This window comes from Pleuronectes platessa, chromosome 10, assembly GCF_947347685.1.
Source record: "Pleuronectes platessa chromosome 10, fPlePla1.1, whole genome shotgun sequence".
Lineage (NCBI taxonomy): Eukaryota > Metazoa > Chordata > Actinopteri > Pleuronectiformes > Pleuronectidae > Pleuronectes > Pleuronectes platessa.
The window spans coordinates 21,618,239-21,634,706 of NC_070635.1; the positions used below are offsets into that span (position 1 = coordinate 21,618,239).

At 39.5% G+C, this 16,468-nt stretch overlaps 1 protein-coding gene across 4 annotated transcripts; it reads right to left on the reverse strand.

Annotated features, from left to right (window-relative positions):
- Window positions 1-4,425: 4,425 nt before the first annotated feature.
- LOC128448796 (sterile alpha motif domain-containing protein 3-like) lies at window positions 4,426-12,748 on the reverse strand. 4 transcript variants are annotated; one of them, XM_053431555.1, is made up of 8 exons: window positions 12,652-12,748; window positions 12,351-12,446; window positions 10,903-10,930; window positions 8,225-8,289; window positions 7,152-8,106; window positions 6,491-6,658; window positions 6,298-6,393; window positions 4,426-6,096 (listed from the first exon to the last, which is right to left on the reverse strand). In XM_053431555.1, the coding sequence occupies exons 5-8, from the start codon at window positions 8,100-8,102 to the stop codon at window positions 5,779-5,781; spliced, it is 1,533 nt and encodes a 510-aa protein (XP_053287530.1). In that variant the 5' UTR covers window positions 8,103-8,106; window positions 8,225-8,289; window positions 10,903-10,930; window positions 12,351-12,446; window positions 12,652-12,748; the 3' UTR covers window positions 4,426-5,778. The 4 variants fall into 4 exon arrangements, with proteins under 4 accessions (XP_053287530.1, XP_053287531.1, XP_053287528.1 ...); XM_053431556.1 differs by lacking the exon at window positions 10,903-10,930; XM_053431553.1 differs by having other exon boundaries at window positions 12,351-12,741.
- Window positions 12,749-16,468: the final 3,720 nt, after the last annotated feature.

Below are 16,468 nucleotides of genomic sequence, written 5' to 3' on the forward strand. Positions count from 1 at the left end.
AGCATCACATGTCAGAGAAATCAATGAGCAGACAAATTTACACTGGCTGTGAACCAAGTAATTCTACTGGTATTTGTGTTATTCTTTTAGTTTGTGTCAGCTCGAGCGTATATGCATGAGTGAGAAACAAGAGTTGAAAAGTTGAATCCAGAAAGTTCAGAGATTTTTAACAAACGATCGGTGGTGGGGTGGGGGGTGTGGAGAGAGGAGGAGAAGAGGCGTTGATGAGGCGTTGTCGGAAGGAGAAGAGAGGAGAGGATTAGGGTTGGCGGTTCGCTGTCGAACCAGCATCGATACAACGGCAGCATTTGCCTAATCCCCTGGTAATGGGAGCTTAGCAGCCTCCTCGGACACACAAACACTCCCACTGCCTCCTCCTCCGCTCCTCTCCTTCCCTGCCCTCTTCCCTCCTCATTTACATAACATTAGAGACATTAAGGCGGCCCCAACAAGGCCCCATTATGTGCCTGTTGGTTTTGGGTCCCAATGCGTCGGCCCTGAGGCTTTGGAGAGGAGAGGAGCAGAATGAGTCAGAACATCACAGAGGCTTGTCCACTGTTTTGTCTGCTGGAGATGGTTTGTGTGCTTCTAAAGGACGTATTGAAAGAAGAGAGGGAGCGGTGGAAAGAGGGAGGCAGAGAAAGTGATAAATGGTTCTCTGAGAGTCCAGAGCTTGTGATCCGATCGCAGATGTGCGTCTAAAAAAAAGTTGGCGCCAACACCTCGAAAAATGCACAGGCTTCAGTTTAGATAGGTGTTGTTTGCTTTTCTGATAATTAATTAGGCAACAGGAACTTCAGAAGCACCGTGGTAATGATGTTTCATGGACGCTTATTGGCTCCAGAGTTGTTTTGAGGAGCAGAAGTTCAGATTTCAAGGTGACGGAGCAGAAGAAGAGAAGTGAGGTTTTCTCCTCACAAGCCAGTTTTACTCACCCGGCCACACAGACCCTTCTTTATCACCATGAAACTATTCAATATACAATGTGAGGCAGCAGCTTTTCAACCGGGACACTCTGACTTCAAGTGTAATGGTGATAAATGCGATAATATATGGTGCAAACATGCTGCAAAAATTCTCCTTAAAATGTCATTTTTAAGAATAGACAATTACATTATATGACTGAAGATCCAGAAATCCTTACATTCTCTGTAGCCTATTAAGATATGCATTACTTCTAATAAGTGATTATCGTGAAAAGACACCGACAACCCAAAATACGGCATTATTTTTTTTGCCACCATAATAAAGATATATGGGGAAATAAATAAATGATGATGAAGTATTTATTGCAAGGGCATTCTTTTATAATATGATTTTTTTGATGATGATAGAGGCCCCACAGTTAAAGGTGTGGCCTTGACAGTCCAAGAATAAGGAGATTTTATTATAACATGAATTTTACTGGTTGAGCTAAAGACAGCAGTAACCGTTTCTCTAAAGTTGAATTATTCACCTCATATTAAAGCAATAGCATTTTACAGGAATATATTGTAAAGAGGGAACCTGTCCAAGGCCATGAACATTCACACCCACATAACACACAACAGCATATTCTGTGTTTTCTGTTCTGTAATATCTGCCTTTAGGATTATAAAAACTATGAATGTCATGGTTGTTGGAATGTAAGAAAATAAACATTTCGTACTGCAGACATTTTCACCCTTCCAAAAGCACTCAGAAAAAAAGGCAATCTTTTTCTTTCCTATGTTGTAAAATAAAACCCAAAGTATCTTATTAAACAAGAGAGAATGTGTCTGTTAAACATGAACAAATTACTACCTTTAACGATAAATAATCTGTGAATACACCATAATTTGGTTCTCATTTTTTAATACACTTTAAATTAAGATCATTTATCAATACTTTTAACTAATACCCGGGACATAAAACAGTCAGCTCTGTCTTACACTGAAAAGACAGACCAATAAACTGCAGTGTCACAGTACTTACTGATACATGGTACCGCAGACCTCATATATATTTATATATATATTTATATTAAGTGACAAACACATCCTCCAGTTAATAGTCAAACCACAACAAATCATGAACCAGCAGAGAAAAATAGCAACAGGGCTGATGTGTTTCTCTGCTTTTTATAACTTTCCCCCTTTCCTCTGCTTTCATTTAGTCTCATAAAGCAGAGTTTTCAGTTGGCTTCAAAGCTCAGTGCCGAGCTCGGTTGGGGGCCTTCAAAGCCCCCTGTCTGACGGCAGGTTTAGGCACAGAGAAAGCTTCTTGTTCTTTAAGGATTTGGCTCACAAATAACGCCCAGCCAGGGCCAAGGCAGCTCGCTTGCACCCTGACAGGATCGTAGGCAGACTTCAGCATGTTAGTGATGGGTTTTTTGGTGGGTATTTCTACTTCTGTCTGAGTGAGTACCTGCTCTGTTTGGTTATATTCTGCTCTGTGCTAATGTTTCAATGCTGCCCTTTTCTTAGAAATACTACATACAAATGTATCTCGTGAATATTTACATGATCTGTTTGAGACGAAAGACATTCATCTAAAAAATGGTGGATGTAATTTTACTGTTATATTATTATAATTATATTATTTCATGTTAGTTAAAAAATAATAAAAAAATGAAATTTAATTTAATAACAAATATATTTAAGGTTATCTTTTGGTAATCTTCTTTTGTTAGTGGTTCTCAATTTGATAACAATTTAACTTGAGGGTTGAATAATCAACATGAAATTTGAAAATGAGTGTCTAAGTAATCACAATGCTTACGAGACCTTTCTTAAAGGGATATTATAATGATTTAATTCTTACTACATAATTATTACATATTTAGAACTATGATGATAGTGGAGATAACATTTTCGGTACTGGATAACTGAAGAGATAAATAGTATTTTACTCTGCCATGGTTCAGAGTGTTTCTTTCTTTGCTTCTTGTCTCACGTCTTAAATGGAAACTTGGACCCAAAGAAACAACAGGTTTCTGCACTAAATACCATGAAAAAGGGAGGAGACCTGACTCTGACCAATCACAGTATTTTTAACAGGTGACGGACAAACAGGTAAACAAAAACAGTTTGTGCAGAGAAGAAAAAATAGAAGATCTGTGTTGATCTTCCCTCAATGTTTGCTGAACAAATCTTGTCTTGTAAATCATTGGCAGTTATAAATCAGAATATTTCTTTGATGCATTAGCATTTTGTCCAAGGTTTTATATAAATGTATGTTATTTGGTAATTAAAAAAAAAAAAAAATCAGACATGTGGATTATGACGTACTCATATTAAACAAGCACATGAAAGGGATTTTTTTTTGTTTATGAGCAGATTTAAATGTTAGCTGGCATTTGTGTGTGTGTGTGTGTGTGTGTGTGTGTGTGTGTGTGTGTGTGTGTGTGTGTGTGTGTGTGTGTGTGTGTGTGTTTGTGTGTGCACTACTTACTGACTGTTTTGATGGCACTTAAGCAGAAGTAACATTACGTGTGATGGCGTTTTAGGCCTTTAAGTTTGTTGTGCACTGAAGAATAATGGCGAAGGAAACAACTCTGGCACCCAGCAGCTTCTTCGTCCCTGACGTTTGAAGATGGAGGTCAGACTCTGAGTGATATGTTGATGAATGTTGATGAATGTTGATGAATGTTGATGAATGTGAATGAATGCTGATTCCTGCGCGTGATCAGTGATAATGCAGCTTGACCTTGAAGAAACTTTGAGTGCTAGCTTGAGCTCGGGGCTCTGTTGCCCTGTTCTGCACCCGTCGCCTTATATTCTGTTGTTATAAGACATTGACCTGTGATATTTTACATGTCAATACATTTAATCTAATGCATAAAAACCAAAGGGAAATGACCCAATGTAAACCAGGTGTGAGGAGCTTAGCACTGGTCAGAAACCATTTCTAATAATTGTCCTCCTGTATAGTTTTGCATTTTTAAACATATAAGTTAAAGACACAAATTTCATAACTTTAACACAAAAATAGTAGGAACTGTTTTGTCTGGCCTATGGACCTGCTGACGTGTTTTAAGGTATGCTCATTTGGAATTAAAATAAAGTCCCTATGTTATCACCCACAGTGTAAACACAGTATAACCTTGGTTCTCCTATTCACCGGCTGTTTTGATACATACTTGTGTGTTGTACTGTGGTCTCACTCTCCTCTATGTTCTTCCTTTCACATGTCTGGCTTTGCACCTGTTTCCTAAGTCTTCCATTTATTTTTTTTAACAGACACATGCAGCCTTTTCTGCTGCTGCTCCTATTGCACTGTAAACCCGAATAAGTAAGCAGTACTCAAAAAAATTGAGGCAATCAATTGCCACAATTTTTTTGAGTTCATAAACTCAAAAGTTTGAGTTAATGGGAGCTTGTATATTTGAAGTTGAAGGTACACATACTTTTTGATTAGTTAAACAAAATGACTGATAAAGCAAAATCAAATATTTCAGCAACAGTAACTTAAAAATACCCATAAGCAAACTCAAATGTTTTCAGTAACAGTTACTCAAAAATATCCATAAGCCACCTCAAATGTTCAGTAACGGTAACTCCAAAAAATGTATTTACATTGCTCAATGCAATAAGTTAGCTGAACTGAATAGTTTAAAGTATAGACACCAAGTATTTTTGTGTTCAATAAACTCAATGTTTATTAGTATATTTTCCAATATTTCCATTTAGTGCAAATCAAAACAATTGACTTTATGAAACTCCAAAAACTACTAGTACTACCAACTTGTACAATTTCAAACATCAAAGTTAGCCTTTTTTACCCTTCCAAAAGGTTGTCTTGCAAAGACTGCAACAAAAAGAATATTTAAAAACAAACAGACACATTTACATAAAAAACAACAATTGCAAAGGCACAATTGGGGCCATTTTTGTAAACCTTTTAGTCTACATGTAAGGCAGCAGCTACTTTTGGTTTAAATCTACCATAACTCTTATTACAACCCATTTCACAATAATGTTAAAAGGAAACATTGCCACTGCATTTCCGGTAAATATAGGCAATTTGCACAATAAATTCCTTAGTGTGTGCCATATCGCCCTAACTGCTAAATCTGTTGTTCCTGCATTAGTGATGTCACAGTGATGTTGTGGACATGAGCATAGCCTACATAGCTCTGTGAGAAGAAGACCATAACATTTCCTTTTTTCTTGATCAATATAGCAGCACTGAGGAAATTATTGCTTGAATGGACAAAATTGACCATAAATACTGCTTCAACATCTACGTAAAAATGGCAATGTTTCATTTTAAAATGTAAAATTACAAAGTCAGTGTGTAATTTGTGCAAGGTGGCTAAAAACCTAGAGTACAGCAGCAATTTGAACATCAACAGTAGAACAGTTCAATCAACACAGACAATTTACATTTTTATGTTGTGGCTCTTAACAGTGAGACTCCAGAGTCCTCTATTCTTTAAGGCACTCAATTGTCTTGGTCAATTCTTTGGAATATCTGAAATGTGAGGTACATAGATGAGGCCAAAAGTAACCAAGAAGGCATCAGCATGTTTTTCGTTCATGCTCTGCATTTTCATCACAAACTGGGACAAAAATATTTCAATATCAAAAAGAAGAGTTAACAATTAAAGTAAACACAAAAATTGCATATGCACACGCTGTGCCATCTGGCTGCAAACCAGTGAGGTAGCAACAAGTGCTTGACAGCTTATAGAGCAGCAATTTTAACATTAATAGTTGAACAACAGCTAACACAGACAGTAACATATTTTTGTTATGGATTAGGCTCTTAACTGAATGAGCCAGATTATTCCATTATTGCTTTTCAGATCTTCCAGTTCTACACATGTCCCATCAAGTCATTCTTCAGCGACTGCAGTCTGGGTGACAATTTACATTCTTCCAGACCAAGTAAAATTTTCTGAGCAAATTCGAAGGTGTTGGTCAGTCCTTTGGGATAGCTGAGATGTAGTGCATAGGTAAGGCCGAACATTACCAGAAAGGCATCAGCGAGTCTCGGGAGGGTGGCCACCACTTCACCCTCTAGGACAACTGAGATTTTCTCTGGTTGGTAGTGAACTCGACTCATTGAATTGTCGCTGATTGTTGTAAGGAGAGCAACTGACGCATCCCCAAAACCTGGCTCATCCAAACCATCCTGAAAAAATTTGAGAGAGAGATCATATAATTACAATTACATCCACTGAAACACCATGGGCAATAAGTGGGTGGCAAGCAAAACCCTTTGGCATGTCAATAGAAATTTTGACAAGTATTGTTTTATAAATAAATATAAACAAAAATTAAAATATGAATGTTAAATATAGAATGGGCCTGATATTTATATAATTAGACCTACCACACATGTTTGGAAAAATCCGGAGGTATCTTCACGCAGATACACAGGAAGGGCATGGAGAACAGTGGTACGCCTTGAGTGGATATCATGTAATACCTATGGAGATTAAAATTAATGTTGTGAACAAATTTTGATCATGGAACCTATTACTGGCATTACATAAAGAGTTAATTTGTGATATATATATAATTACCTGTTCATCATGGACTTTGAAAATTTCAGCCAAAGCATCTGCATTCTTTCCAGTTCTAGAAGCCTTTTGTCGGAATAAAGCCATCAAACGAGGAGTGTGGCGATCAAGTTCGGCATAGAATGTGTTAGACAGGTTCTGGTTAGTTATCCGCTGGAACTCTGCAAACACCTACAATTAAGAAGAGGATAAGGGGCAGAACACACAGCACAGTAATGTTGATTAGTTGATAATACGGTAAAACTACACATAGAATCATTGGCCACCAAATGGAAGATATTAAGATTTGCCTTAATTTGGATTGGATAGGTTAGGGCGGTTGGTAGGAATTGACACCAGACCAGTGTAGCAAGGAATGGCCTTGGGGCGTACACTATTAAGGTTAATTATTTTGAGTTTGTAGTTTGCAGTGATGTTTTCCTGGAGTGCATTATACTGAAAGATGTTTTTTATGTTTCTAATATTCTGCCCCTCATGTATTTTAATGTGTCGCCCAAATATTGGAAACACCAACAATTTAATGACATCCAGTTCAGCTCCTCTGCAAACTCAAGAAATGTATTGGATTAAATAAGATTGTGCAAGTGTACCCAATAAGGTTACCAGTGAATGCAATATGACATTATTGGCAAAGCAGAACAGGTGAAAAATCAATCCATATTACCTCAGACTGCATGCGAAGAGCAGGCCACAGGTCCAAGAGCTGTTTCACTGGTGGGCAGGACATCACTATTGTCTGTCGCCGCAAGGCGAATGTGGTCTGCATCATCTTACTAATGAGAGGAAGGTTTCTCTCAGTCTTCTTTACTTCTTCAACAATAAGATCCCTCAAATGTTCGAGACTTGAGGAATCTTCTCCTTGGGGAAAGTTTGGCAGAAAGTTAACTTCTGCCCGCTTGGGCCTTTTGATGTTAGTGTGTGAAGGTTCATTGTCAGGGTTTCTTCGGCTTCTTTTTCCAGCATTTACGGTGACCTCTTTACAGCCGACCCTTCTCATCTTGGTCCTGTAGTTACCCATTTTAAACTTGATGCTGTTTTTCCAGCCATTCCATCCAGTGTCAGATCCTGCTTCCTTTAAACATGGATGTTTGGCCACAAGAGCTTCAGCTGCCTTAGCTAACTCTTTGTCACTTGGGTAAGCCTTAAAACCATATATCGTAGAAGCAAGTTGCTCAAGAATGTCATGCTTTTGGTCTCTAGCCAGCCGAAGAGGGGTTCCATTTTTCTCAAATTCCCTATTGCCTTCTGTAAGCATTACCTCAACAACAAATGAAAACGATGGAATCGGAAAAGGACCTGAAGGCCATCTGCTAAGACGTTCCGGTGTTGACATGTTTGAGAGTGTTTCAGTTGATGCAACAGCGCTGGAATCATTTGAAAGGGAAATATGCACAACAGCTTTTTGTGGCAACTCGTTAATGTCCACTAGTGAAGTGAGTTTCCCATCAAAATCTGGATCTTCATAGTGTAAGCTAAAGTCATTGTCCAATTCTAGTTTGTGTTTCAAAATGTTGATTAGTTGGTCAACAGAGCTAGGCCGGGAGCTGAGTTTTAATTTTATAACACGGTCTGCCTCAATGACACGGAGGATCATTTCTGAAGGTTCAGCTGCCATTGCACTAAAAAAAATGAAGAAACATTGAGGGATTAAAAGATTGCACTTACAAAATACAGACCATACACTGATTGATGCACACATTTTTGTATTTAAAAAAGGTATTATTAATAGTTACTTACCAATGAGTAGTCTCAATTCTGTCTCACTTGTAGGAACCTCTTCGGAGTCAACAGCAGCAATCCTTCTATTTGGTATGCAGAGAGTGGGACAGAATCATTGAAATCAGATTGCTGGTGGATGGACAGGCAATGTGTGGCTGAAAGCTCATAAGACCGAAGATGTTCTACATACCAGGAGTCAAAATCACAACACAGAAAAGAAACATTCTGATTCACAAGGTAGATCTGTTCTAGTTTGCAAAATTTAGACAGTCCCCCACTAACTCCAACTGACACAAACATTCCACTGATATAGTCGATGCCATCAATTATCACCTTTGATGTATGGTAGACAGTATCATTAGCAGTAAGTCCTCTAATGTGAGCCTGAGCTACCTCTGGTAGAGCAGAAACCCAGACAGTTTCAACACTGGATGTTTGGGTTTTCGGCTTGAAAAATGAGGGTGCACCAAGATGATATGCCATCATGTGCTGGTGACTGATTGCGAGTGTTTTCAATATATTTTTGAAGTTTTGAGAGTCATGGACCACTCTTTTGAAGAAGCGATGTTTGGCCTCGAATCGCATCGTCCAAACATGTACTAGGGGTCCAAAGCACTTAACAAGGTTGGGGTAATGTTCCACATAGTGGTGTTTAGGACGCAGCCTAAAGTGAGGGAAAACCTCTTGCAGTATCTGTCTGTGATCGCTGATTTTGCACACAAAATAATCTAAGGTTTCATCAGTAAAAGATGGGCACAATGCTAGTTCCACCACTTCTTTTAATTCCATCAAAACTGCCCATACAACATTGCCCTCTGGCACTTTACTACCTACAAGTAATGGCAGTAGTCTGAGCAGAGTGGCATTTTCATGCGCATTACCTCCGATTGTTCTCCGAGTCATGAATGTCTTAGGAATAGGCTTAGGTTTGTTTACTTTATCAGTGTGCTGATATGGAAAGGAAGATATCTTTTGGTTCAAATACTCTAAAGTGAAGTACTTCAGCCGAATCATTTCTTTAATACAAAGAGAAAGCTCAACGGGAACAATACCTTCCAGAAGATCATGAAGGATATCTGGAGGAAGACCCGTGATTTGATGGAAGTAGTTCAGGGTCTCATGCAAGACACAATCACCTTTGACACCAAATTGGCTGCTCAGAATGTCACTTTCTAGGACGTTTTGTACATGAAGGTCATGACTGGCTTTGGATCTTGGAACAAACTTTTCCACTCTCACTTCAGTTTTTTGAAACTGTTCACTTGTGGCCATACAGAATCTGCAAACATACTCTGCTTTGAATGACTCTATAAAGCCACCTAATCCATGAGCAGCCAGATTGTCAGCAGAAACACAAAAGATGGTGCCTTTCACATTTTGACCTAACGATTCAATGAACACACCATCTTGTTCAAGAATGTGAACATCTCGCACAAATGGAGCAAGTATAGCTGCATACCCATACTTCTTGAGGTCTGTTACTTTAGCAAGCACAGCCAGTTGTATAGTGTGCATTGCTGATCTGTATTTGGGCGGCAGATTGGCAATGACCCAGTATAATGCACAAATTTTGTAAATTTTTCGTGATGTGCCAAGAGGGTTAGCAATTTCAAGGTCATCAATATATAGCTGGATTGCTATGTTTAGTTCTTCTTTTGAGAGTAACATATTTTCATGGAAATGAGAGCCATCACGATATGACACATAATGACCAGGCTCAGAATTAGGTTCTTGAATCTTCTTGAGAATATCTGTGTTTTTAAACAACTCCTGAATCATTTGAAGGATTGGAACATACATGATGGTATGACCAGATGCTTCTAAATGGTACTCTACCGGGATGACCATTGGATAGCTGTGCTCGACAAATGTCTTTCTTCGCTTGGAAGAGGACAGCTCTGCACCTTTGGAGGTACTACTATATACAACATTAGAGTCCATGACCGCACTGACAACTTCATTGAGTGTGGAATCTGTGATATTGTGACCATGTCTCTCCAATATATCACTAACTGCCCCCTTGATCAATGGCTGGGATAAAGAGAAGATCTGATTCAGGTTGTCCACTATTTCCTGTGTGGCTGTGTTTGACACATGAAGGATAGCCTGCATCTTTAAAAATAGAGACGCTAAATTAAGTTTGAGCTGATTTTTTAGTTCAAAGCTATCATGCTGCTCTTCATCCTGTATGTCAGTGCTATTACCTGGACACTCCTCATTCAAGTCACAAGTGACCTCGGAGCTAGTGGACTGAGGATTCTGCGTATGCTCAGAGACAATGTCATTGCGAAAGTCTGATGCAAGATTTGCTCGATGCACTCTGCTTTTATGAGAGTTGAATGAAGAGTACACATTTGTGCTATAGTTACAGTCTTTGTATGGGCAGAGTACCATTTCGTGTTTTTTTAAGTGTGATCTTATGTGACTGAGGAGTACAGACTCAGAAAAAGGGTGCTGATATGTGCATAAAGGGCACCTGAATGTTACAGGTTCCTGACTCTGCCCTGCACTGGTTCTATGTTCTGGAATATGGTATCTTGACAAATGAGTTCCCAGTGCACTAAGTGTTAGAAATGTGCACATGCAATCATCATAGAGGCATGGTAGTGGGCTAACTCTTGAAAAGTGGCTATGCCTCAGTCTACAATGTTTAAATAATTGTGTCCTGGTGGTGAAATTAGCTGAACACAACTTACAGTTCCAAGTCATATTAGGAGCAGCTACCTGAAAATAGAAAATGTAATCATTTTAATATATTTGTCACCTCAAGTAATAGTAAAATGCAAAGTCAATGTAGAAAGACAGGGCTGAGAGTATCAGCTCAACAGCAGCAATGCTCTGTGTGGACATGCATAGGCAGTGTGTCCTGAACATCAAACAAGGATTTCCCCGCTCCCTGCTTTTTCCACAATTTACAGGAAAACAGGCACTCACAAAGTTCTATTCTTGTTATTAATAAACCAACTGCCAAATCAAGCATTTTTTGTTTTTTTTGCAGTCACAAAATTATAAAATGAGTAGGGATGCACCGATATGGAAATTCTTGGCCGATACCGATATTTAAAATAACAATCTGGCCGATAGCCGATACCGATATTTGTTTATTTTCTTTTTGTTGTTATTCATTCACCCTTTTGTGCCAGAAAAATAATTAAATCATTATTTAAAAAGCAGTATTTAAAAAATGTTCAGCCCTTCATCACTCTTATCTTTTAATGAGCACGAATTTAATCAGATTTATGAAACAATCTTTGATTTAACTAAACTTTATTTAACAGAGACATATTATGCCCATTTTACCGCAAGTTGAAATGGTTCCTTGGGATCTTAATGAAATGCCTGTAACATATTTTGGTCAAAATACCACAAGGATAATTTAAAACAGCACCTTTTTACCCTGTCTAAAACAGCCCTGTTAAAGTATCATTATAGAGACACTCTTCTCATTGATTTACGGTATTGCCCGTTTATTAGATGTGTTACGGCTTCTGTGTGTATGACGTATGTCGTCAATTCCCTTGTTACCTGTGCATGAGACGGATGAATAGAGCCGGTGCACATGAGAATAAAGTACTTAAACAGACGCTACGCTCATACTTTTTACACCAAGTTACACTGCGTGAGTCCAGATAACTTAACAAGCCCTCCTCAGTTTTACCTGTTTTTAGTGTCGGGCAGAAATCACATCGCGTCAAAACCCACCGTGGCCCTTCGCGATGCTTGTTTTAATTAAACAGTCGGTTTCCCCTGGTCCGCACCAGTTCTCAGGGTTCCCCCAGCGGTCGTCGTAGCTGAGGTGATCCGCGAGAAGGGCCCGACACGCGTCCAGAGTGGCCGCCGCTGACCGCGTACCCAGTCCCCTCCAACGGCCCGCCTTCCGCGCCGGCGATGGACACCGCCCCGCGGTCCAAGAGAAAGAAAGCCCCCCCACCAGTAACGCCGTGAGGTGCCACCGGATGAGGACCTCCCGGTGCCGCGCACTGAGCCTCCGGCGGCGCGGAGAGGAGGGCGACGGAGCGACTGCTCCCCCAGCCGCGGCACGTGCCCAGCGGTTTTACCACAAATATGAACATCGGCCGATGTACGACCGATAAATCGGTGCACCCCTAAAAATGAGTTACATACATTTAACCCCTTAACTTACCTAGCAAAACTAGAAGAAGATATTCCAGTGGGGTAGTCTAAGATTCGGTTTTAAATTTGCCAAGGAGGATGAGGATGCTCCAACAGATTGGTTTACCTGGATGTTGAAATTAGAGTTTACATGATTAACACACTAAAAAAATAACACACTGCCATGTATCATCAAAACTTTACATCACACAAGTTCAGTAAGTTCCCGACAAGTCTTGCTAGCTTAGTAGATAGGACTACTTTTATACATATAAATTGTCATATTTGTGTAATGTGTGGCTCACATTCTTAACTTCAAATTGAATACTTACAATTGTATCCTTGGGCGTTGATGACTTAGAACCAGAAGCACAAAAGACAGGTCTGCAGGTCTTCTCTGTCGTTTTCTGTCGGTACCGGTGAGGAACAAATATCTCTGGGTAAAACTCGGTGCGCGCTTTCTAGAGATTAACCTCCGGTCAAAGCCCGCTCAAACGGAAGCTTAACCGTCAGAACAGGAAATGAACCTCGAACTTCAAAGTAAAATCGTGTAGGTACTACCTGTGGAGACGATTTTGTAGTTTGTTAATATTTAATAGATACATTTACACCGTTCCGTCGGACTGTTTATTTCTTAAAATTCACTTATACTTATTCTGTAAATATGAGGGAACCAACTTGTAAATCGCGATTGACTTTTCGATCTCTTAAGTACTCTTCACAGTCGACGCCTTTCGCTATCGGGAAACACTGTCTGCAGATGCGCCGCAGACAGGCTGTGCGTCGCGGCGGTCTCTGGCAGCAAGTCCGCTGCTGGTGGCAGATCGGCAGCAAAGCTGCTGGAATAAAAACTTAATCTTGGAAACTGTAGATTTATGAGTCTCTGCACATTTTAAATTTTAATTAGTACTTACAGAATCTACAAAAATAGTTCATGTAAATCAAAAATTATTAGTTACACATACTCTAAAATTAGAATGTCGTTTTGGTACTCAATATTTTTAAGCAAGGAGAACTTCTTAACAGATTTTAAGTTTACACTACTCAATCCAGTTGATTAATTTGAGCATTCGGGTTAACAGTGTGTTAGTCACTTTGGATAAGGGCGTCAGCTAAATGCCTTAATTGTAATTGTAAACTGCAGGCCTGCCCACACGTTAGCCCAGCAGTCACAGCCCTCTTCAGAGAGCAGCGGCGAGAGGCTGACGGGATGAGATCGAAACAGGCAGCCATTATAATCAGTCATTGAGCCTTTTGGAGGAGACATTCAGTGTTCGTGGTTTGTTCTAAATTTAAAGGGAACCTCTGTGACCTGCTGGCTTTCACATCGGCCTGAAGCCACTCCGCTCTCCCTCCCTCCTCTCTTGTCTTTTCCTGCGATCCCTTATTCATTCCCTCACTCCCTCACAGTCTCTGCTTTTCTCCCTGCTAGTCTTTGTTTGTCTTTCTTGTGGAAATAGTCAATGTTCTTTTAAGAAATAACTAAAAACAGAAACTTTGAAAGTCACATTTCCGATTAGAGTATTTGATGTTATGACATATCAGTCAATGATATTATCATTGCCAATAATCTTCATACTTTTAATATCTAGTATATTTTCCGAGTTAGTAATATTCTGCACTATCCTGAGCTGTTCTCTAATTAGACTGTAATTTACCGTTGATGGCAAAACTTTCCTTGAATTGTTGTTGGCATCACTATTGCAATAATCGGCAAAAGTTTAGTTTTTTCTACATTTAATTTGTTGTTTGTTGTTTCCTTGATTATTTTTCTGCGGTGTGTAACTTTGTTAAAGCACTTAAGAACCGAAATAGTGGCGCTGTTCACAATGTGTGTCCCTTCTTCAGGTTTAAATATGGACAGGGGTTATGTGAGGAGAGTTGAAGTGGGAGTGCGCCTTGCCTGAATGACAACCAATGAATGACGGCCGCGGCAACATCCTCAGTATTTTAGGAGGAGCCATGAAAACATTACGATGAAATAAGATTGCAGTATTTACGATAGAGGAGAAATTAGAAAATACTAACGTTAGTTGCTCTGATAGTGTGTTTTTAAACTTCGTGCAATGAGACAACATCATGATTATTGACTCGTTCGGTCTTTACTGAGTTACTCTACTGTTCGCTGGAAAGGGAGGGGGCAGGGATTAGAGCCCTTCCCAGCATGCCTTGAGCAGAGGACAGGGAAACTCCCCCTAAGCATGTCACCAGAGCATCATATGGAGGATGCAGATACACAAACAGTCACACTCGGGGGCAATTTACGCACTCCGGTCCCTTCTGGCTTGTGTGTGTGTTTGGGCTGCGGGAGGAAACCTGGGCAAACATGGAGGTTAAATCCAACGGCACACAGAAACCTATGGTGGGCTGATGCGGTACCCTGGTATTATTATCCGTCACACCATGTGTCTCGGCCTTACCTTTCCTCTCTCCCGCCATTTCTTTCTTTCTCGACATTGCACTGTGTGTGTGTGTGTTAGTGTGGGTGCCTGACCTCATCATAAAGAAAAAACAATGGTTTTCAGCTCTCAAATGTGCTAATCATATTTCAGTTGTAGCTGTAGCAGGAGCGAGGGAGGCAGGAAGGGTGTGAGGGGAGAATACAAAAACAGTGGCGGGGGAGAGAAGTGAGGGAGAGAAAATCTCATTGGGAAACAGAGGTGAAATAGACAAGAAGGAAGAGAGGAGGCGAGGGGAGTAATTAGTTAAGTTTGGCTCTGGTTTATAACTCAGCCACATTGTAGAGACAGTTGCGAAGGATACCTGAATCTTCCTCCCTCCCTTTATCTCTCCTCGTCCTCCCCCCCTCCCCCCGTCTGTCTCCCTCTCAACCTTTAAATAATGCAGTGCAGGAGATGGTTCTTACATACTGAGGAGGTGTCAGCGCGCAGTTATCGGAGCGTCAGCACCATTGCACCCACCTAACTGACACGTACACACGGGCGCGTCCACACCTGCACACACATCTGTCATCTCTGTTTAGTGTGTATACACTCTGCCACACTGAGGAGATAATTAGACAGGCTTATACTGTTAGTGCGTTGCATTAAGGCCCAGTAACATGAAATAAGTGCTAATGCCACATATTTATACACAGACACACACAATGAAAAACGTACTGGAAATGGCAAATTAATTTAAAGGTACTGCATAAAAACCCAGGCCTTTACAATATAATGTTTGCATTATGTGACAGTTTCAAATATATTTACTGTAAAAATGCATTATGCTTAATGTTGATATTAAGATGATATTTCACAGCGGAAAACAAACAAGAAGCAGTCGTTAATTCAATAAAACAATTTAATAATGAATGGAACAAATGGGTTGATATATTGAGTACTCAATTGTGTGTATTATATACTGTTTAAATGTGATATGCATTTCTCAACATTGCTTTATTTGTATTACTTTGTGAACTAACTAGCCTTTTTCAAAGTTAGTCTGATTATTTGTATTATTATTATTATTATTATTTACATTATAATAATATAATAATAATCATAATAAATATGCCAAGCTACATAAAAATATGTATATGATTGCAAGAATTTATGTTGACCCTAATCACAAGATAATTTAGAAAGCAATGCGAATAATAATTAATAGCATTTGATTATGCTTGATGGGGGGGGGGGGGGGGGGGGAATTGAAGCACAGCAGAAAGCACCCATTTATTTAATCTATTCTTTTGTTTGATTAACAAAGATGAACCCGGTGTAATATGGTCATCTCTTTTTGCCTGCAGGGATAAAAATGTTAAAATGAGCCAAAATGTAATGTGATTTATATCCAAAGCATTTTCATATGGCTGGATGCTGCCAGTTAAAATGGAACAGCGTTTGTTTATTCATTTTTTATATTCCAGCCATTTTCAGCCATGTCTTTATAATGTTATGTCTCACAGACCATTGGCTCACCTAACACCTATAGAAATAGCAGGGAGCCATAATGTAACCGTTCAGCCAGCTCTTGTTTCCCCTTGTTTCAGAGCCACTGTGGACCTACCCTGTTTTATTTTTTCCTTCCAGGAACTGCTCTTTTCTGAGAAAATACAGCCAGGCACTTTTTTTTGTCTGCCTGTCATCGCTGGATCTGTTGCTACTTTAATAATCTCAACGTCAAATTTGTTTTAGACAAGTATCTAAT

Bases quoted from the DNA above. Each gene is read 5' to 3' on its own strand.
- LOC128448796 (XM_053431556.1), bottom strand. From the start codon at position 8,102: ATGGCAGCTGAACCTTCAGAAATGATCCTCCGTGTCATTGAGGCAGAC. The intron at 6,659-7,151 runs GTAATATGGATT...TCTTAATTGTAG, and splicing joins CTCTTCGCATGCAGTCTGAG to GTGTTTGCAGAGTTCCAGCG. The intron at 6,394-6,490 runs GTAATTATATAT...TAATCTCCATAG, and splicing joins TCAAAGTCCATGATGAACAG to GTATTACATGATATCCACTC.